The following is a 22,458-nucleotide window of genomic DNA, read 5'->3' on the forward strand; positions in this document are numbered from 1 at the left end:
AGGTTCCCCTTTCCTGGTCCCTAGAGGGCTATTTCCAGAGCCCTGATCTGCCCCTCCCTCCTCTATAGCCCCCACCCCATGACCCAGAAGACAAAGCCCAGGCTCCTCTGCTTGGCCTTCGAGGTCCCTTGTGATCTAGCCCCTCACCTCTCACTCTCTATCCCCAGACCCCATACTGGCCTGGCCCCAGATGGGAGAGGCCCACCCGAGGGCCCCATGCTGAGGGTGAGGGGGCACACAGCATGGGAAGGCACATGAGCAGGCTTGTTTATTGGGCAAAGTCTTAGAGACTTGATAAGGCACAGAGTCCAGGATGGGTGGGTGCCCTGGGGGATGTGGTCAGGAATACCCGGGCCTCAGGGCTGGGCACCCATCACAGTGAATGCTCCCTGCACTCTGAGCAGCCCTCGCCTTTAGCCCCTCCCCCGGGGAGCCTGAGAACAAGGGCCCTTTTCCCCTAAAGGGTGAGTGTAGGTGGCCAGGGGGTTAGGGGAAGAAGCAGCTCTATGGGTCTGGGGTAGCAGGAGGGTGGGTTCAGGCATGAGCCTGGTCCTCCTCACATGGAAGGCACAAAGAATGGAGGGGCCCAGCTCAGGGGCAAGTCCTGGAAGTGCAGGCGGGGGGAGGAGAGGGCTAGCTGTCACTGAGACCTCAGGCACCAGGTGGGTGGGCTGCAGGGGGGCTGCCTCAGCTGAAGTCTCGGCTGGGCAGGAGGAGGGGGGCGACCAGAGTCCACAGGTAGAGGAGTAGCCCCGCCCAGCTGGCACAGATCTTCACCCACACCGCGGTCCATGTGCTGATCATCTTTTGGGTCTCGCTGGGTCTGGAACACACCATCATCCCCGTGAGCCTGCCTTCAATCTTGTGACCTCAGTCCTGGCCCCTGACCTTATGACCACAGTTGTGACCCTTGATTTCAATTCTGCCTCTTACCCTGTAGCCCTGGTGGTGCAGTGGTTAAGTGCTTGGCTGCTAACTAAAAGGTTGGCGGTTCGAACCCACCCAGTAGCTCAGTGGGAGAAAAGACCTGGTGATCTGCCTCCATGAAGATTACAGTTTAGGAAACCCTTTGGGGAAGTTCTACTCTGTCCTGTAGGGTCGCTAGGAGTTGAAATCGATTCAACGGCACCCAGCAGCCCTGTAGCCCTGACATTTTTGTCCTCAACCTTGGCATTTGGCCTTGTGACCTTGAACATAGCTCTTGACCTTGTATCACAAAATTGATTCCTGACCTCAGTTCTAACCTTGACCTCAGTCCTAGATTGTGACTTTATGACAGTCCTCGCCCTTAACCTTATAGCCCATCCTAGCCCCTGAAATTATGACCTGACACCTGACCCTAACCTTGTGATCCCAATTCTGTGACCTCAGTCCCTGGAACTCCTGATCTTAGTCCTGACCTGTAACTGATTTTTCACCCTCATGTTACCCTAGTCCTGACCCCTAATCTTATGACTCCATTTCTGATACCACCGACCACAATTCTGACCCTTGACCCTGTGAACCTAGTCCTGGCCTGGCTATCTTGATTTTAACCCCTTGATTTTGACATTTCAATCCAGGCTTTATGGCCTCCTAACCTCAATTTTAACCAAATTCATGATTTTATATAACCCCATTCCCAGCCCCAACCTTGACCTCATGACTTCTATTTTTGATCCTGTTACTTTGATCCTAACCTCCACACCCTAATTCCAACCTTCTTCCAACCCAAATCTGACCCCATAACCCCAATCACCATCCCTGATCCCAAAAACCCTGTCTGCCCTGCACAGGCCCAGCTCCATTTCCTGTGACCCCACCTTTCAGTAACTTAGTGAAGGGCCAGGAGATGAGCAGATGAGGCACCAGCAGGAAAACCGGGACAGGGGTGGGACAGGCTTTATGGAGGGTCCTAGAGAGACACCCCACCCTCAAGCCTTGTTCAGGCATCAGGAAAAACCCAGTGATGGGCAGAGGAGTGGAAGTGTGTGGCACACACACCTCGGGCACCCCAGGTTCACCTGTGCCCGACCAGGTGCACACACCTGTACCAGTTAGTGAGCGTCATCATGATGTGCAGGGAGGCGAGGACCAGACAGAAGTGGAAGAAGGAGTAGCTGTAGGTGACACGATCCTGCTCATTGTCGAAGGCCCGACCCTCGCGGGCCGCCACCTGCTGTTGCTGGGTGGCCTCCAGTATGGGCGGGCGCTCCTCTGTCTGCATCAGGCTGTTCACCTGCCGGTGATCTGAGGAGCGCAGACTGTGGGGGGCACAAGGAGGGCGGACCATCAGGGCTGCTGCTGCCCAAGGTGGGTAGGCAGGCAGTGGCAAGGGGCCTCATGAACCACAGCATTGGTTATGTAACAACACTGAGTGTGGATGAGCCAAGAGCCTCAGGGGCTGGTGGCCTGGTGGTTAGGAGTTAACTGGGCCAGGAATTAACTGCTTTGACTCTCAACTCTCCCCTATCCCTGTGTGACCTTGGGCAAGACACTTAACATCTCTCAACCTCTAACTTCTCATCTATAAAAATCAGGGATAATGGTATTTCCCTTTTAGGGTTGTTGGGAGGATTAAATGGAATAATTCATGTAAAGTCCCCAGCACTATGCCTGGCACAGAGTATAAACCAAATAAACAGTCACTATTACACCCACTCCTCACTTATCAACATGGTTAGGTTCCAAAGGCCAGGTCATTATGCAAAAATGGAGGATGACCACATTGGATCACAAAATGGAGGATAACTACATCATTACATAACTGCCAAACCACTGAAAATCATGGCCCAGGCAAGTTGACACATAACCTTCACCATCACAGCCAGCATTACTCTTGCCTCTCACCTCAGCAGTCATTACTGCCAGACGTGTCATTAGTGCGCAAAACAGTCAGACAGTAGATTTTTTACTATCGTTGCAAATGCGAAATGTCAGATAACGAGATAGTCGAAAAGTGAGGAGGAGATGTATTACGACTGTTGATTTGCCAATTCAATAAATATTTACTGCGTACCTACTATCAGGCACCATACCAGGTACTCATTAATTAGTAATGTTTTTATAATTAATAATGCTCATTTGCTATTAATTTTAAGCTTTCCTCTTGATCTTTTACCAATTACCTCCTCCTCCATATTTATATGAAAAATGATAACAACAATAATGATGATTGTATGTCATTGTTTTTCTATAATGACGTCTTGATGTTTTTAACAGTATTTAATAGTGAGACATATATACAATTCTGAAAAAACAACCTGTATGTCAAAAATAAAGGAAAAAGGAGGAGGCTTGGGATTCCAACCCCACCCCATCAAGTGGACAAATCACCCCTTGCTGACTTCAGCTGCCCCCTCTGCTGAGTGGTCAGAACCATCCTTCAATGCAGTCACCAAATATCTGCTGATAACTACTGCATGTGAGCCCACATCTACACCATCCAGAGCTGGCAGGGGAAGAGCCATCAGTGAACCCTGCCCTGATAGAGTTGCTTATGTTTCTCTGCCTCCTGTATTTTAAGAACTGTGCTAAAAACAAAAGTACTGCTGAGCAGCATAGCTAGAGTGCCTGGGAGGGGATGGGGAGGGATAGTGAGGCAGAGATTAGGACAAGTATGCTCAGGCTCCACGGTCACTGTGTGCTCATGGCCTCAGATATAGCAGTTCATGGCTGCTCCTCCCTGAGTCTTACTTTCCTCGTCTGTGAAATGGAGCTAAGAAAGGTCTTTCCAGGGTGAAAAAAGAATCAAATGAGGTGACAAAGAAGAGAGATGGTTATGAACTGTACAGACTTGACTCGGAGAAAATCATTTGAAAAAGGCTAATACAAAACAAAACGTGAAACAGCTTCAAAATGTTCTAGACCAGGAGTCCAGAGGCAGATGTGCTGCTCTTGGGAAAACAGGCACTGCCCAGGATGGATGACTGAGGAGAGCACAGGTGGAGGACAAAGGTTCCACAGGAGAGTAAAGGGTCGACTAAGAAAGTGGCACTTGGGGAAATGTGGAGCCAAACTACAAGTCTGCCAGACTCAGTGTAAATAATTATACTTAATATTATGATCTAGTGACTCTTAAAAATCAGGCACTCACACCATCCAGTTGTAGAAATGTTCACAGTGACTTGAAATAATAGCAAACACTTATATAGCACCTACTACCTAAAATAATAGCTAACACTTACATAGCACCTACTACTGGAAATAATAGTAAACATATATATATAGCACCTACTACTTACCAGGTTCCTTTTGAAGTGCTTTGTACATATTAACTCATCTGTAACCCTCCAACAACCCAATGAGGTAGTTACTATTTTTATCCTCATTTTATAGATAGGAAAACTGAGGCACAGAGAGATGAGGTGATTTGCCCAAGATCTCATACCTAGTAAGTAGCAGTGCCAAGTTCAAACCCAGGCAGCCTGGCTCAAGTCCTCACTGACAAGCACTCACTAAGATATCCCTTTAAGAACAAATGGCTGTGTGATCTTAAGTACGAGGCTGTCATCTCTCAGGTGAGACGGTGCTGTCACAGCTACCCTCAGCAGTGGAGGTTACTTGTCCTTCTTTTACTGGGGAGCAACTGAAGCTCAGAGAGGTTAAGCCACTCGCCCAGGTCACACAGTAGTGACCTTTCACAGCCAGGCTCTTTCCCTGATCCCACAGCTGCCTGTACCTGAATCTGAGCTGGGAACACACAGCCTGGACCCTGGGCCAGGAGGCAGAGGCCTGCATTCCAGCCTCACCTCTGCTGCCCACTCTCAGTGGGCTCTCTGAGGGTCTCGGTTTCCCACTAGCACAATGTGCAGGATGGACATGCTGCTGGCTGAGGACACCTTCCAACTTGGCATACAGGCTCCTACCTCCTCCCCTCCCTTCTGGTTCTGGACCCCCAATCATAATCTCCCTCCCAGAGAGTAGGCCCCCACCATACCTGATGAAGAGGGTACACAGGATGAAAATGACGAGCCCCACGATGCTTGGTGCGTCCCACCACCGGGTCACGTAACCCTCGGGGCCTGCCAGGACTGTCTCGTTGCTGAAATCGGTCAGCAGGTGAGGGTTGCATTTTTGGTCTAGGGATGGGAGCACAGTCACCCTCAGCCCGTGCAGGCCGGGTCTAAGTAGCCAGGTAGCCCTGAGGATGGGCAGAAAGCTGACCCAAATGGACAGACAGACAGACAATTGACCAGCCTGTCCCAGCAACAGCCAGCACTTATAAAACGACAGAGAGAGAGCTCCAGGAACATATGGGGTCCCCAACTCCCTAAAGGATTGAATTTTAGAATGGGCTGAAGCTGGGTGTCTCTGTCACCTGTGAGGGCCCCCAGCTCCTCCCTGACAGTTCACTACTGCCCCAGGAACAAGGCCAGGCCTCCTTGAGCCCTGGCCTGCACTCACCTGGGACATTGGACAGGGCCAACCAGGTGACAAACATGGTGTAGAGTGTGATGACCGAGGCCTGCAGCAGACCCGAGTTGGGCTGGGCATCCTAGCAAGGAGTGAGTTACTGGGTAAGACCCCTGCCAGGCCCAGGGACACCCCACCCCCACCCAGCCCACTCACTCCCAACGGGGGGGCCTCCGAAACTCTCACCATCTAGAGCCACCTGCCTACTCCTCTGGAAAACACACTAACCAGGCCATCCAATACCCACCTTGCCCACCCAAAGGCAGAGTTCTAATTATTCTTCTTTCTTCTAATACCCCTCAAATTACCCCTACTTCCCCCCCTGCTGAAGACCCTTCAAGGGCAGAGTCTCATTACACTCTGAAGAAAAGCCTCCCTGGTTCCTCCCTGCTTTCATGTCCACCTGATCCACTGCCACGCTCCTCCCTGCTGTCTTCATTCCAGCCACAGTGGCCTCCTATCTCCTTAGAATCGTCTAAACCCATTCCCACCTCAGGGCCTTTGCACTTGCTGTGCCCTCTTCCTGACATGGTTCTCTGTGTCTCCAGTCAGAGAGTCCCTCTCTAGCATTCAGGCCTCTGCTCAAACAGGATGCCCAATGAGGCCCGGCCCAAAAGCCCTGACTACAGCAGCCCCCATCCCTGCCACCCCATCAACCCTTAGCCCACACCCTTTTATTTTCCATACAGCATTTATTATCCAAAATTGCCTTATTTGTCCTACTCTCTTACTGCTTACCCACTCCTGCCCCTAGCCACACACACACTTAAGAATATAAATCTAAACTCTGTGATTAAGAATACAGGCTCTAGAGCCAGCCTGCTGGGTTCAAATCCCGGCTGCCCTCTTTACTAGCCGAGTGACCTCCAGCAAGTCTCTTTACTTCTCTAAGCCTCTATTTCCTCATCTGTAAAGTGGGGACTAAATGACATGATAGATGCCACTAATTGTTGGCTATTATTATTATTTCTCCTTATCTTCCTCACAGCTGTATCTCCAACATCTAGAAGAGAGTCTGGTACACAGTAGGTGCTCAAGAAGTATTTGCTGAATGAACACAAATTTCTGTGTGACCCGAGACAGGGGCATTACCCTCTCTGGGCTTCAGTTTTCCCACTGGGAAATGCACCAGAAGGGCGGTCTCCAACCTTTCTACTCAGAGGCTCCAAAGACTCCCTAAGCTATCTTGGAAACCTCCAGTGGGCTGAGATTCCAAACTCTCAAGTGCCACTGGAAGAGAAGGTAACTTCAGGAGCCTCCACCCATTATCCCAGGTCTGGGACCAGGAACCATGGAACTGCACCTTCCACACCACTACTCAAGTCACTCAGTGACTCTCCCTAATGTTGTTCTGATTCCCATAAAAACAATGACAACAACTATAATGGTAACAATAGCTAATGTCTGATTGATATCTATATGCTAAGCACTGTTCTAGGTGCTTCACAAATACGATCTCAATTCTGAGAATAACTCCAGATAGTACATATTATCCCCATTTTATATTTGAGAAGAGAGAGGCACAGAGAGGTTAAGACACTTTCCCAAAGATACCCAGCATATAGATGTGACAGCCCAGACTCTAACCCAGGAAGGCTGCCTTGGGAGCCCCCCCTCTGAACTCAAGCCTCCATGACTGAGAACCCCTACCTAGGACTCCAAGGTTCCTAGAGGGGGTCCCACACTGGGTGAGGACAGGCAGGCTCACCTGGACCTTGGGCAGGACAGCGATGATGGAGACACAGACACAGAAGCAGAGGTTGAGGCTAATGAAGACTTTGCCCTCGTGGCAGGCGCCGGGCTGGGTGTAGTAGATGAAAAGCAGTGTCACGGCCGCAATGGACAGCGTGTAGAAAAGGAGGGTGAAGAAGAAGAGGCCTGGGTGGGAGGGGCGGTGAGCAGTGGGTTGGAGGCAGGAGGCACAGGGATCCCTGCTCCCTCACGGGGGCTCATCGAGCAATCCTACCCCCCTCTCCAGGCCTCAGTTTCCTCACCTGAGGAATGACATACACGTTTTCTAACTTTCAGTCATTCACCAACACCTCTGTGATTTTTGTCCCATCTACGTAACTCCTGAACTAAAATGATTCACTTGCTATAAACAAGGCATCCATAAAAATAAATACAACGAACACAAGAGTCTTATCAAAATGGAACTAGATGAAAGGCAAGAGCCCTGGTGGCACAAGAGTTAAGTGCTCGGCTGCTAACTGAAAGGTTGGCAGTTCAAACCCACCCAGCGGCTCCACAGGAGAAAGACTTGGCGATCTGCTCCCATAAAGATTTCAGCCTAGAAAACCCTATGGGGCAGTTCTACTCTGTCACGTGGGGTTGCTATGAATCCAAATGGACTCGACAGCACCTACCAACAAGGACGAATGGCATTCTGCTGAGCAAGTTCTGTCACTGTTGCCGTCGAGTCAATTCTGACTCATGGAGACCCCATGTGTTACAGAGTAGAACTGCTCCTTAGGGTTTTCTTGGTTGTAATCTTTATGGAAGCAGATCACCAGGCCTTTCTTCTATGGCACCGCTGGGTGGGTCTGAAGGGCCAACCTTTCAATTAGTAGCCGAGAGCAAATGATTTCTACCACCTAGAGACCTTGGGTACCACTAAAAGGGCCTTATTCACCACTATTGCAGGAACTACTAGACTAGATGACCCCCCAGGCCTCTCCAGGTCAGCTCTCCTCTGATCCTCTGGAGTCACTCCAGGACCAGCTGCCTCCTCCCCCCACCCAGCCTCTCCCCTCCATCTCCTGCCCAAAGTCAGGGGCTGCTCGAGACACCCTCCGGGCTCCCCCGCTCTGCCCCATCCCTCAGGTAGCCCCACTCAAGCCCTGAGTTCGCATCTTCCCCGTGCGGAGGCCGGGCAGGTGGCACTGACCTGCGTACCAGGCACGGGAGTCACGTTCCTCAGCCTTGCACAGCCACTGCTGGTTCCAGGAGTGCGCAAAGTCGACGAACAGCACCAGCTGGATGAGGATGAAGAGAAAGGAGCCCACGACGCCGAAGTAGAACCAGACTGGGGGCAGGAGGGGGGAGTGAGGCGAGGAGGTCCACTGTGAAGGGGAGGCAGCACCTGGGGATGGGCCTGGGGCCCCTAATGCCCCACAGGCTTCCTGGGGTAGGCACGAGCCCCCTGGTCTCCCTCTCCTACACATTTATTCATTCAGTGATCGTCTGCGCCACGAAAGCAAGCAAAGGCCCTGCCCTCAGGGAACCCTCAGCCATGCACAGATACTGTGGCAGGGTGTTCAGGGCAAGGTGGTCCCCCACCCCACCCCAAGGTACCCAAAGGCCATGTAGCCGAGCAGCAGAGGCCACTAGTGCTGTTTCTCATGGGTGGGGGGCGAGGACCCTGCTGCGGTCTGGGGGCTGTGTGCCAGGGCAGCCCCCACCAATGCTGCCCTGCCTGGAGCCCCATCTCCCTCCCCCCACGTCCACCTACTATTGGAGAAGGAGCCGTCAGGGATGTAGAAGGCACCCACGGTGATGCCCACGAGGATCAGGAACTTAAAGAACCAAAACCTGTGGTGCGGGCAGGGGGAGGAATGGAGAAGTGAGCTGGGCTGGGGGAAGGGAACCAGAGGCCAGACCAGGCCTGACCCCTAGGATCTAAGACTCCAAAGAAGATACCAGGGGAGGTGAATGGGGACCTTCTGACTGATGGGCACAGAAGGGCTATCCTGGTCCTAGAACCAACCCCAGTGTTCTAGCCCCAACTGTGGCACTAAAGTACTGTGTGGCCTTAGGTGAGTTGCTGCCCTTTCTGGGCTTTATTTTCCTCATCTGAGAAATGGGGATAACTGAATGAGTTGACCCCTGCTTGCACCCCCCTGGCTTTGGTGACTCCTGAGTCTGAGAGTAGGTTCTGGGGGTCCCTGAAGGCAGGCAGAGGAAGGGAAACCCATGGGGGAGGGTCCCCAGGTGCAGGTAGGGGTCCCTCTCTCTCACCCGTTCTGGATAGCAGCCCGGGGGTCCCGGCTGCTGCGCACACAGATCATGAGCAGGGTGAAAAGGAAGAAGAAGGCAGCCATGGCGAAGCACATGTGATAAACAGCATGGTGGCCGAGCAAGGAGCCACAGTCGATGTGGCCCTGCAGGACAACGAGGTTCTGGGCCCCCTCCTCACACACCCAGGGTAGCTGTGGAGACAAACGGAGCAGTCTGAAGCCCCCACCCCACACAGAACCCTCAAGGCTCCCTTAGTGAACCAGAGCACCACCCTGCCACGGCAGGACAGGGAGGAGGCTCCCCCATCTCCACTGCCCCCCATCTCCCTTCCCACCCCAAGCTCCCACCCACTGCCCAGCTGAAGTTTGAGGAATGAGCTCCCCCCTAGAGATAGACGGGCTAGTTATATCTTGTTACTGTTTATTTCCCTGTTTTCATCCACATTACCTCAGGAATGCACTGCATTGTCTAAACTAGGATTTCCCAGAGCATTCTCCACCCACCCCTTACATCAGACTCCCCCCAGGTGCTGGGGGAAAGTTGAGATCCCGGGGCCCCTATCCTACAGAATCAGAACTTGTAAGGTGGGGTCTGGAGTCCCTGGGTGGTCAAACAGTTAATACACTCACTGCTAACCGGAAGGTTGGTGGTTCGAGTCCACCCAGAGGCACCTTGGAAGAAAGGCCTGGTGAGCTACTTCCAAAAAATCCGCCATGGAGCACGGTTCTACTCTCACACACATAGGGTCACCGTGAGTCAGGGGCGACTTGACTGCAACTGGTTAAGGTAGAGTCTGAGAATCTGCCTTTCTAACAAACTCCCCAGGTGATTCATATACACCTTTACACACATGAAAACTGGAGAATCACTGGCTTAAATATCCCCTGGGTCTATGCCAGGCTATGACACATTGAGATGAAGGGAAGAGTTGGGAGTCCCAAACAGGGCTTGAGCATTAAACGGGGGAAGAGCAGCCCCTGACCAGTGTCTGGGGAGCCATGATGATTAATAAGATTACCCAAGGGGACCATGGTTTATAAGAAACAAGAATCCCCATGTGAGGGTCAAACCTCCTGCCCACATAATGAAACACGCCAACCTAGGATATGGAGCATCGGTGTGCCCCAACACTCCTGCCCACCTCTTCTTGATTACCTGTGACCCCCAGCCCAGGCCTTCTGGCCTGGAGCAGCTGAGCCCCTCACCAGAGGCAGGCCAGCAGGTGGCTTCCCCTCTCCACCCCACCCCTGCTCACCTTATGGAGCTGACTCTCCACGCCAGGGCTCAGCATGATGATGGACACCACCACCCCCAGGAAGAGGAAGGCCGTGAAGAGGAGGCGGCTCACGGTGGAGTTGCGGCTATCGGGACAGCAGCTGCACAGGATGCATGGGGCAGAGCCACAGAGGCAGGACGCCTGCAGGGAGGGCAGGGCACGCATGTTACTCTGCCTCCTCTCCCCATCCCGTCCCAGCACACAGCACCTGCCACCTGCTCACTGAATGTCTCTAAATCTGTCCAGGCAGCGGCACATCTCTTCTTCAGACATTTAACTCTCAAGCCCAGGTCGGGTGGGGGGAGGTAAGGAAACCACGCCTCAGAGAGGCTGGGTCACATGCAGTCACAGAGCCAGAAAGCAGCAAAACCCAGATTCAAACTCAGATCTATCTCTGGTGTTACCATGGCTTCAGAGAGAGCAAGGAGCTAGGGTGGGGTGTGTTATAATGTGTTTTACTTGGGGGAAGCAGAGTGGTTAAAAAAAAAAAAAAAAATCAGGTCAACTCTGTCGCTGATTAGCTGTGTGACCTTGTACAACTCACTCAACCTCTCTGAACCTCAGTTTCCTCACCTATAAAATGGGAATCATAAGGGTTACCTACTTCTCACAGGGCAGTTGTGAGAAACAGTTGTGAGAATTCAAAATAGGATGCTGAATTTGAAATCACATGACACTTCATATTTTACTTACGTTTGGCTGCCTCCCCTTTCTAGCAGGTAAGCTCCAGGAGGGCAGGGATTTTTGTCTGTTTTGTTCACTGTGGTATTTATCCCTGGAGGGCCTGTTACCATTTCCTCACCCTGGGGCTGTACCATTTTTGGACAGCAGGTGGCGATCTAACGCTTTCTTTCTCATGGCCCAAGCAGGTGTCAGTCCTTTCCCTCTGGCTGGCTGAAATCAGAGGCAGGGGATATCACAACATTTACAGCTGGAGACTCATGCCTCTGGGATGTGGATCCAAAGTCCAGCCTTTGAGGAAACTATTCACCTTCCCTTAAACAGCCCCAGAGCCCTGGTGAGCTTGGTTGCTAACCAAAAGGCCAGCAGTTCGAATCCACCAGCTGCTCCTCGGAAATCCTAAGGGGCAGTTCTACTGTCCTATAGGGTCGCTAAGAGTCGGAATCGACTTAACAGCAACGGGTTTGGGTTTCTGGTGGCTTTTAAACAGCCCCAACAGCCTCAATGGGGTACTTAAGAGTTTGGAGAGCAAGAGACAAAGGCCTCACTCTCTGGAGCTTCCATGGGCAGGAAAGACACTAACCAAATGATGACATGTGTCATAAGTGTTAATAAGAAAGTGTACTTGCTGCCATGAGAGTGACTAACAAGGGACCCGAGTTTAGTTTGGGGGTGGGAGGTCAGGGAAGATACCCCCCCACCCAGCAAAGAGTGACAGATAAGCAGAGAGCTAAAGAATGAGGAGGCACTTGCCAGACAAGAGGGGAGTAAAGAGTGTTCCAGAAGAGACAGCAGAGCTTGAAGAGGCTCTGGCGTGGGCAGGAGCTGCGGGCATTTGAGGAATGTGAAGAAGCTTTGTGGCCAAAGCTTCGTGAACAGGACGTTAGCAGTGACCAGCAGGTTGGACAGGCTGGCACGGGCCAGACCATGCAGGGCCTGGCAGCTGTGTACAGGACCCTGGTTTTCATCCTAACAGCATCAGGTGTCCACTCCAGAGTTTTAAGACAGGAGTGATGGGAACAGTCTTACATTTAAAAAAAATCAGCTTTGTGGAGAGTAGGCTGAAACGGCCCCCTTGCTTGTCTGAAAGCCCACAACCTTCTTTACACACTGGTCACAGGCATACAGCACAGTCTAACTTAGGATGTAGCTACCTTCCGTCTCCCCCCTACTTTTCCCCTAGACTGGAAATGCCCCAGGAGCCTCCTTCTTACCCATCTCTCCTTCACCCACAAAGCCAAGTACAGTATGGATGCTCAATGAAATGTAGGATGAAATTATTTCTCATGGTCCAAATCAAAGCCAGGCCTTCTACCTTGCAGACCTCAAGCCCTGCCTCCTACCCACGGCTACCACTGGGAGGTGAGGATATGCAAATGCCACCAGAAAAGTGCCTTATAACCACAAAGTGCATTCTGGTTATCAGACAGAGCAGGTTATCATGCTCGGTTTACAGATAAAGAAACTGAGACCAGAGAGGCTAAGAAACTTGCCCAGAGGTCACACAGCAGGTCAACAGCAGTGCTGGGGTTCAAGTAATAATAGTACCAAGGGTTACTCAGTTCCAGGCACTGTGATAAGGATTTGGATTTAAGGATAAGGATAAGGATTTAAGCCTCACTGACACTATGAAGTAAGTGCTGCTGTAGCCCCCCATTTATAAATGGGGAAACTGAGACTCAGAGGGGTGACATGACCGAGGTCGTGCAGCAAGTCAGCTGAGAAGCTGGGATTCAAACTCAGGTCTGTCTGCACCAAAGCACAGGCTCTGCCCACAGAACAATGCTACCTCCCAGCCCTCTAACTCATCGAAGGCAGTCTCATTTAATTTCAAAACTCCCCAATGATAAAAGTAATCCCGCCAAGAACAGAGAAAACCAAGGAAGGCCAACAGACACTGCTCCTGGAAAACCGGTGCCCAAGTGCTCGGGTCAAGCCCTCACTCCAGCTTGTTACCATTTCCATCTGGGACATTTGAGACACAGGCAAAGCTGGGAGCGGGCCTTTAAATTCACTGCAGTTCTTGGAGATCAAAATTCAGGTGTTCCTGGTACCTGAAACCTCAGCATATCCAAAGGTCTGGCTGGCAGCCAGAAAGACCAGGCAAGAGAGAAAAACACACACTAGCTCCCAACTGCTTCCAGCGGGGAAGCAGAACCTCCTCAGAAATGTTCATACACTTTGACACCATCACTCCACCTCTGGGGATCCCCCCTACAGGAAGCTCTTCCCACAGAAATACCAGCCCACAGGAGTAAGAACGGATATGTGTACACACGCACACACATGGAAGCTCACTGTAGCACTGTTCATAACACAGAAATAACAGGAGAAATAACTAAATGCCTATCAATATATCATGGTGCTCCTATAATAGAGAATTCTCTGCCAAAGGGAGATGTGTAGGTAACACTTAAAATAGGTGAGTTTTATTGTGTGGAAATTATACTTCAGTAAGGTTGTGGTTAGGAGTATGGCTGCTAACCAAAAGGTCAGCAGTTTGAATCCACCAGCTGCTCCTTAGAAACCGTATGGGGCAGTTCTACTCTGTCCTATAGGGTCACTGTGAGTCGGAATTGACTCCACAGGGGCAATGGGTTTGGTTTGGTTTATTGGTTAAGGTTGATTTTATAAGTACCAAAAATTAAAGATTTAAATAAAGAGGAAAACTAAAGTACACACAAAGCATTAAGTTTTGTGAGCTTATTAGAATCTCATGAAACTGCAACTAACTTAAATGTCCGACAGCTGGAGACAGTGGAATGTTGTAGATGAAAATCACTAGCCTGTGGAGCAACACGCAGTAGTGCTTATGACATAATGTGAGCAACCAAGGCAGACTAGAACCTGCTTCTGCACTGAGATTACAACCACTCTCCCTTTCTCCCCCGACAGAAAAATGCACTAGGGGTGAAGGAGGGGCGGGGAAGAAGAAGTGATGGAAAAGCACCAGAACACTCACAGTGGCTGAGTCTTAGTTGCAGCCCAGGTTCCCCGAATGGAGAACTCACAGAACTTAGGAAGCCCTGAGTCCTAGAGTCTTAATGCTGCAAGGTTCCTAGACATTCAGCCAGTCCAGCTTCTCGCCAGGGAAGAATCACCTGGAAGACAGCCAGCTAGGCGGCTCTGGACCCAGCAATGGTATGGGGTGGTAGGAACAGGCTGTCACTGTGCCACTTACACTCCCTCCTGGTTGTCCCTAGGGCCAGGGAAACAATTATTAGAACCACTCATGGGTCAATCGGTGGGAAGAGTTGAGGGCTGGGGCCACAGTTTAGTTATTTTCTTTTGTTAAAACCAACCGGCCCAGGTGAGGATGGAAGGCACACTGCAGACTTCATGAACAACCTCATAAGTGGCTGAGCCCCCCAGGACTAGATAAAACACAGGAGAGAAGGGGTCAGCCCCCAAACTACTCAATACACACTTATTTCCCAGTGCGGTGCTAAGAATACAGGTCCTCAACCTGGCTCTGCCACTAACCTGCAGTATGACCTTAGGCAAGTCCGTTCTTCCCGCAGTGGGACTCAGTTTCCTCATCTGTAAAATGGGCTTCTGGGGCAGGACAGTAAAGTGGCTCAGAGCCCAGCCTCTGCAGTCTGACAGCTCTGGGTTCCACCAGCCTCACCACTTCCTCACATGTCTCCAGCAATTTACCACTCTGGGGTGTTTACAGAGTGGCCACTGCATGCCAGCTTCTTGCTAAGCATGTTAGTGTGCTCAGTCCCACTCCATCCTCACAACATTCTGAGAAGCAGGTACCTTTGTTATCTCCACTTCACAAACAAGGAGACAGAGGGTCAGAGATACAAAGTGGCTATCCATGTTCACGCACTGAGAAGAGGCTAAGCCAGGATCCAAGCACCTTTCACACTCACATAGAAGGCTCTCCCGAAATATTTGCTGACCGCCCAACTGGCCATATACTGGCTTGCCTGATGATTCTCATGCCCTTGAGGGCCCATCTTGTCTCCCCACCCACAGCAGGACACCCCTTCAGTAGGGCTGGGGAGATAACCAAAGGGACAGCTTGGGTGAGGGCTCAGCACAGTGCCTGGCACACAGTTGGGGTTCAGTAAATGTTAGAGGCCAGCACCCCAAGGGGAGGGCACTGAAAGGCAGGGCAAGTCCCTCGCAGATACTGGATACTCACTGAGATACCTCCCAATTCTACCCTGGGCCAGCCTAGTCCTTCAGGCTCCCAGAATATGGGTGAGGGAAGGAGGTGTGGACAGAAGCCTGAACCAGGAATCAGATTTTAATCTGGACTGTGCAGTTCCCCATCCCTCACTGTGCATCCTTAGGCAAGTCAGCTAACCTCTCTGGGCCCAAGTCTCCTCATCTGTAAATTGAAGATGTGCGCAGACTGGTCAGGTGCCTTGTGTGACTCAGAGACCAGGGCTTGGCTCTTTATATCTCCAGCAGGAAGTCTCCACCACCTTTCCTAGTTGATAATAACAACAGCTCCCATGTATGAGCACTTGCTCTATGCCAGGGACTATGCTGGGCACTTTACATGCCTTATTCCATTTAACCTTCCCAACTGCATTATGGGGGAGGCGCTGTTACTGTCCCCAATTTACAGATGGGGAGACAGGGGCACAGGGGATTGGCGGGTCTCCCCTCAACATCCCACACCCCAGGGGGGCCCAGCCAGGATCTGAGCCTCACCAGGCTTCACCAAATAGAAATCTGGTCAAGTCCAAGGACTTTGTGTGGGCAGGAGGATCTCAGGAACCAACTTTGATTCCTCCTTGTTCTATACACACACACACACACACACACACACACACACACACACACACTTCACAGATGGGGAAACAGAGGTCCAGAGGGGACAAGAGCCTTGTCCAGAGGCCCACTCCCAGCCTCCCTGTGCAGATCTCATTCTCAGAATGGGCTGTTCAGTAAAGCTCCAGGTCCCCAGCCCCCCGCTCCACACCCCTATCCAAACACACACACAAACCAGAGACAAAGGAAAGCAAGTCTAAGACTCAGCAGCCATCGGACTCCCCTCTCCCCTTCTGGTTCTCTTTGTGTGGAGTCAGAGGAGGAGGGGCTGCCTGAATGAGCCTCAGAAAGATTTAATGAGGGGAACAGGAAAAGGAGAGGGGGCTGGGAGGCTGGGAAAACGGAAAGGAGAGGGGGGCCTCCCAGCCGGGTCTGCCTGAAGTCCCTCCCCTTTGCTGGCTGCAGCCCCAAAACAGAGGCAGGTGCCCCCCACCCCAGACCCCTGACTCCAGGAAACCAGTTACCCCCAACACTCCAGCTCTTCCCAAATTCCTGGTCTCCCAACCCAGAGTTGGCCCAGGTTGTCGCTGCTTGACCTGCACCAATTTCACCCAAGGGTGGCACAGAAAGGCCAGATAGGGGCTCCCTCCCCGCCCCGTCTCAGCGCTGGGGCCTAGAGGGTAAGGGTCTGGGGCTGGCTGGGGAAATAAATGCCCAGGAGTTAGCGTGAGCCAGACTGAACGGGACAGAGACAGGAACGCACAAAGACAGACGGACTGACAGAGCCACAGAGACAGACAATGACAGACGGAGAGGCGCCAAACAAAGACAGTCGGACCAACAAACCGATATCAGACACATACAAATGGACAGTGAGCCAGACGGGCCAACAGACTGCCAGAGGGAGAGAGATAGAAGGACACAGGGGCAGAGAGGGACAGGGACCAGGCAGGCTAGAGTCAGAACGCCCGAGTGGGAAAGGCCAGAAAAGACGCACTCCGCCAGCACCAAGTTGGGCGAGGTGGGGCCGCGGGTAGGGGTGGGGCCCCGGAGCTCAGCCCCTCTCAGGACTCTGGGTCTCAGTCTCCTCAGTTCCTGGGAGGGCGCCCGCCGAGGGCACTCCCCGCCCCCACCCCTCCCCCGGCGCTCCCCAGCCCCTCCCCCGCAGTAACCCGAGCCCCGGACACCAGCTGCCCAGGGCGCCCGTGGGCCCAGGATGGCAGGGAAGGGGGGCAAAGGGTTACCAAGTTGGACAGGGGGCCCTTGGGGCGAGGAGGTGGGGTGCGGGCCCCGAAAGACAAGTTTGGAGAAAGGAAAAAGAAGAAACTACTTGGAAGAAGAAGAAAAGAAAAAAGTGCGGGGCCAAAAAAGGAGCCAGCGGCGCGGGTGACCGGGGGCGCCGGGGTGGGACTCACGCAGCTGAGCAGGGAGCAGGCTCCCAGGCAAGCTCCCATGGCGGCGGCGCGGCGGGAGCCCGAGCTAGGCGAGGGCCTGGGATCCCGCCGGACTCCTGGTGCCTGGCTGGCCCCGCCCCGGTCCCCTGCCCCGGCCTGGCCCCGCCCCAGCCCCGCCCCACCTGCCGAAACCGCTCGACGCTTTCCGGCGACGATCGGGGCCTTCCGGGGCTCACCTGGAGCAGGTGCCGCGGGGCGGGGCTGTGGGAAGTGGGAGCGCCCGGGACTCGGGTGACCACGAGAGCCACCCAACACTACCCGATTCAGGCCCGGGCTCGTGTCTTGGTCCAAAGCGAGGGTTTGGAATTAATAAGACCTGGGTTCGTGATGCGGGGAGGCTACGTGTGACTCACGACCCTGTCAGCTTTGGGGGACTAAGGCCAAGAAGTGGTTCCCGCTGACCCTGCAACCCTTGGCGCAGAACCTGTGCTCAATACATAGGTGTTGAATGATGAATGATTGGCTAAAGACCTTGGGGAAGTCACGTCACCTCTGAGAGCCTCAGTTTCCCCATTGTAAAATGAGGGTGTAATAGTGCCTACCTCATAGGGCTGTTACAGGGATAAGTGGGGCAACACAAAGTGGGTGCTTGACAAATGTGAGCTCCTTGTTGTCCTTGTTTCCCCTAAAACCCAAGCTTCACACTCTTTCAGCCCCATCCTCCCCTCCATCCATCCATTCTTCAAACTCTACTGACTCCCAGCAGCCGGTCTCAGGCCACAAGCTGGCCACAGCCAAGTGCGCTTGGGGGCTCAGTGCTTCCAGGATGCTCAATCCATGGCCTCCAGCTAAAGAGGTCAGAAAGGCAGGTGGGTCGCATTCCTGACAAACCCTTTCCCCATAGGTGGAGAGACCCAGAAGCGGGCTCTGTAATTACTCTTGGTTAACCCTCCAGCCCTCTCCCCACCCAACTCTAGAAGGCTAATGTGTGCCTCACAGCTGGCCCAGGGCCAACAATCCAGCCTGACTGCATCCTTGGGTGGTTCACCGGGCGCCAGGCTTAGCTATTAATGGTGCCAGGACTGTTCCACAAGCACACCCCACACTTTCCCTCCTCCACACTTTCACCCACGTGGTGCCCTCCTCCTGGAAAGCCCTCCTTCCCGCCCTGCTCACATCCCTTGTCTTCTTGGTGAAGAGAACCCCCACCCCACCCTAGCTCACTCCCAGGCCCCATTAGGAAGGAGTATCCCCCGGCTTCACTTGTGTTTCCAAAATAATGTGGACCTCCACTATGGCCTCACAAATCACTGAGGTCACCATGAAGCTCAAGCATGTACAAAACTCTTCCACCCACATGGTCCCATTTGAGCCTCACAGTCACCCTGAGAAGTACATTAATTTCCCTCACTCCAATTTACAGATGAAGAAACAGAGGCTCAAAGAAGTAAAGTGACTTGCTAGACACGAACTAAGCATGAATAAATGTTGACTACGATTACTGTGGTTTTGTGACTGTTGCTCAAGGCCACATACCTCATAAGGGGCAGAACTGGAAGCCCACAGGTCTAGCCTTGACCTCAGACCCCGAGGCCAGACCCAAACATCTCACTGCCTCTCTTGGAAAGAGACGGTGACAATACCCAGTCCCACCTCTCTATCCAGTAATATGTTCAGTCCTTCCCTAGACTGGGTCCCTTAGGCTTTGAGCCACTCAAGGACTGTCTGATTCATCCCCAGCTTTCCTACTCCTCCACCCCCTGCGCACAACACCGGGTCTGGCGTATCCCAAAAAACCAAACCCGCTGTACCACCAGACCCCCTTGTGTGGCATAAACCAAAAAAACCCACCATTGCTGTCAAACCAATTCCAACTCATAGCGACCCTATAGGACAGAGTAGAGCTACCCCATGAGGTTTCCAAGGCTACAGATCTTTAAGAAGCAGACTGCTACATCTTTCTCCCACAGAGTAGCTGGTGGGTTCAAACTGCCAACATTTTTTGTTTAGCAGCCGAGCACTTTAACCATTGCACCACTAGGGCTCCTTGTCTGGCATATACCAAAAAAAAAAACTAACCATTGCTGTCGAGTTGATTTTGACTCATACTGACCCTATAGGACAGAGTAGAACTGTCCCATAGGGTTTCCAAGAAGTGGCTGGTGAATTCAAACTGCAGACCTTTTGGATAGCAGCCGAGCTCTTAACCACTGTGCCACCAGGGCTCCTGTCTGGCATATAGTAGGCAGTAAAGGCTTGCTGAATGAATGAATGTCTGAATTTTTACCACAAGCCTGGCTTCCTCATACTGCTATGACTTCCCTCTTGCCCAGCAATCCTCTAAGTCTGAAATGCCACTATTGAATGCACTGCTCTGACTTAAGGCTTTGTCTCCTTTGGAAATGCAAAATTCCCTGGAAAAAGTAGGCTCTCTCTCAGCATGAGCCCCTTAGAACCTTTCTTAACAGCAAGGGGAGGAGGAGGAGGAAGATGATCTTAGGGACCAAACTATAGGGGGAATTGTGGGCATACGGAAGACTTGGGTGGGGGCGGTACTGAAGAGACGAATTGTGGCACTCACGGCTTAGCAAGGGTCTCAGTTGTCAAGACCAACCATCCAGGAAAATCAGAAATTTCCCAGCTTAGTCATCTTCAGTGCAAACCAAGTAGTCTGAAGTGAGCCCTTGTCACAGCCTTGCCACACTCGGGTCAGCTCCCTCTGTCACTTCTGCCCCAGGAGCCAAACTTGCCATCCCTTTCTCATGTGGTACAGTAGAAAGTGCCCAAGACCTGAGATTCCTGTTCTGTCATAGCCCCTGCCCCCTGGGCCAGCGGCTTCACCCCTCGGTACCTCCATCTTGCCCTGAAGTGGGGGTGGTGATCCTGCTTAACCTCACCGAGCCACTGTGAGTATCCAAGAAAGCATCCTAAGGAATAGGCAGTTATATGAAAGGAGGGAGGGACTGATTTGATTACATGTATACAGACAGCCCCTCTGACATTAGAATGAAAATTTTCAGAGCAGGTGACATGCTGCCACTGGCCTGGCCCTACTCCTACCCAAGATGAGCAGGACTCTCACATCTCCCTCCTCACCTACACGGAGGGGCTGACCCCCTCTGGAAATAACTCACTGTGTAGCTTTGTCCCGATGACTCATCCTCTCTCAGCCTCACGCTTCTCATCTGTGAAATGGAGATAATCATTTTTGCTCTAGCTATCTCAGGGGATCATGATGGAGATGAAATGAGGAAATAGATATAAAAGGGTTTCATTTCCTGGTCTCTTGACCAGCCCATCAGCCTTTCTCCCTCGTCTTAAACTTGCAGCTCCGAGGACCAAACTACCTCTCTCACACCCCTAAAGCCAAGATCACAGTCAGAGCCATATGACCTTGGGGAGACACTCAACCTCAGCCTCATCAAAGGGTTGGGATTCAGGATCACAACAGCTCTTCCAACGAACTCCATTAAACTATGTCCACTGAGAGAAACATGCAGGGGTCAATCAGTCCATCCCCCATGCCCATCATCCAGCCCAGACAGATGCTTGACTCTCCAAGTGCTAAAGGAAGCAGGCTTCTTCAGCCACTTACTGCAGGGACTCTCTAATCTGATCTCATTCAGCCTCAGTTTTCAAATCTGCAATATAGGCACGAATCCCTGCCCAAATCACCGGTACCCCCTAATGCCTCCCAATCCATTCTTCTCCCATCCCCACTCAGCATCCTCCCGTCCATGAGGATTTAGATGCTCTGGCTTCGAGCCTTCTGTCCCCTGGGCCTCACTCTCTGCACTGGCCTCCACTTCCTGCTCTGACCCATTTACAGAGCAGGGCTGAGGCTGTCCTTTATGAATATGCATGTGGGATAATGAGGGCTTGGGATTGGGGGACCATCTGGGGAGAGGTGTTTGTGTGGGTACCATCTACTCTGCTCTCCCCCATGCACACTCCCCAAGACTACCCACCTTCTCAAAGGGGCAAAGGCTGAAGTAACAACAAAGTAACAACGATAATATCCACTTCTACCATTTTTAAGTGCTTACAACATGCCAGGCACTAGCTAAGAGTATCTCAAGTAAGATACATTGAAGATAGGAATTCCTTCTCCTCCACTTAACAGATAAGGAAATTGATGTCCCTAAGTAACTCTCACATAAATCATATACGGAAAGTGCACAGTGACTCAGTGGCAGACTGAGGATCCAAAGCCGGGTTTTGTCTGGCTCCAGAGCTGGTACTCTTAACCTCTGCTGCCCAAATGCCCAGGGCCAAGCCAGAAGTCCTGAGCACATGGTCATGGGGCCACATCTGGACCCCATCTGACGCCTCCTCATCTCTGGCCCTCAGCAGATGAACCCATGCTGGCCTCAGGAGACCAAGGCCTTGGGAAGGACCTGGGTCCCGGAAGTAACCTCCTCTGGAGAGTATGGAGACAGGCAGATAGGTGTGTGCACACAGTGCATGTTCACGTGTGTGTAGGCACACACATGATGCATGTGTGAGCATGGACGTGTGCACTGTGTCTTGTGTGTGCATGGATGTACACATACAAGTGTATGTGACAGGTGTGTCCCTGAGGCTGCCCAGTGTCTGCATCTCTCTGCCTCTTTTGTTCCTTTTTTTCAACCAGCACCTAGAGAGGGCCAGCTGTGTGCCAAATGTGGGGGATGAGACATGAACAAGGCTGGCACGGTCCTGCCCTCCTGGAGCAGATAGTCTGTGGGCCTGGTTCCCCAGATGCAGTGACACTTCAGAAGGAATCCATTTCTTTGTGGCAAGTGGCCGTGGGGTGAGACAGAAGACTGTGGTGAAAGTGGAAAAGCTGAGGATATGTGGGGTGGGGTGGAGAGGCCCCTGACACTTGCCAGAAATGTGGTGGAGGAGGAAGCCAGGATCAGGCACGGGGTCTGTGAGACTCACAGGTCAGAGGATTCCAAAAGGTCTCTAGTGCTTCCCTCACAGACGTCAAGGGTCTGCCAAGAATGCATGGGCAGCAGGGGGGTGGGAGCGGTTGTGTGTGTG

At 52.2% G+C, this 22,458-nt stretch overlaps 1 protein-coding gene across 3 annotated transcripts; it reads right to left on the reverse strand.

Moving 5' to 3' along the window:
• Window positions 1-623: 623 nt before the first annotated feature.
• On the reverse strand, window positions 624-20,740 carry SERINC2 (serine incorporator 2). Of its 3 annotated transcripts, none has more exons than XM_004372022.3 (10): window positions 17,455-17,645; window positions 10,607-10,768; window positions 9,352-9,542; window positions 8,846-8,925; window positions 8,282-8,419; window positions 7,103-7,272; window positions 5,386-5,476; window positions 4,919-5,060; window positions 2,028-2,243; window positions 624-823 (listed from the first exon to the last, which is right to left on the reverse strand). In XM_004372022.3, exons 1-10 carry the CDS (start codon window positions 17,491-17,493, stop codon window positions 688-690), a joined length of 1,365 nt encoding a protein of 454 aa, XP_004372079.1. In that variant the 5' UTR covers window positions 17,494-17,645; the 3' UTR covers window positions 624-687. The 3 variants fall into 3 exon arrangements, with proteins under 3 accessions (XP_004372079.1, XP_004372078.1, XP_004372080.1); XM_004372021.1 differs by lacking the exon at window positions 17,455-17,645 and adding an exon at window positions 20,568-20,740 and having other exon boundaries at window positions 688-823; XM_004372023.1 differs by lacking the exon at window positions 17,455-17,645 and adding an exon at window positions 11,857-11,877 and having other exon boundaries at window positions 688-823.
• Window positions 20,741-22,458: the final 1,718 nt, after the last annotated feature.

The sequence above is a fragment of the Trichechus manatus genome, unplaced genomic scaffold, assembly GCF_000243295.1.
Source record: "Trichechus manatus latirostris isolate Lorelei unplaced genomic scaffold, TriManLat1.0 scaffold00015, whole genome shotgun sequence".
Lineage (NCBI taxonomy): Eukaryota > Metazoa > Chordata > Mammalia > Sirenia > Trichechidae > Trichechus > Trichechus manatus.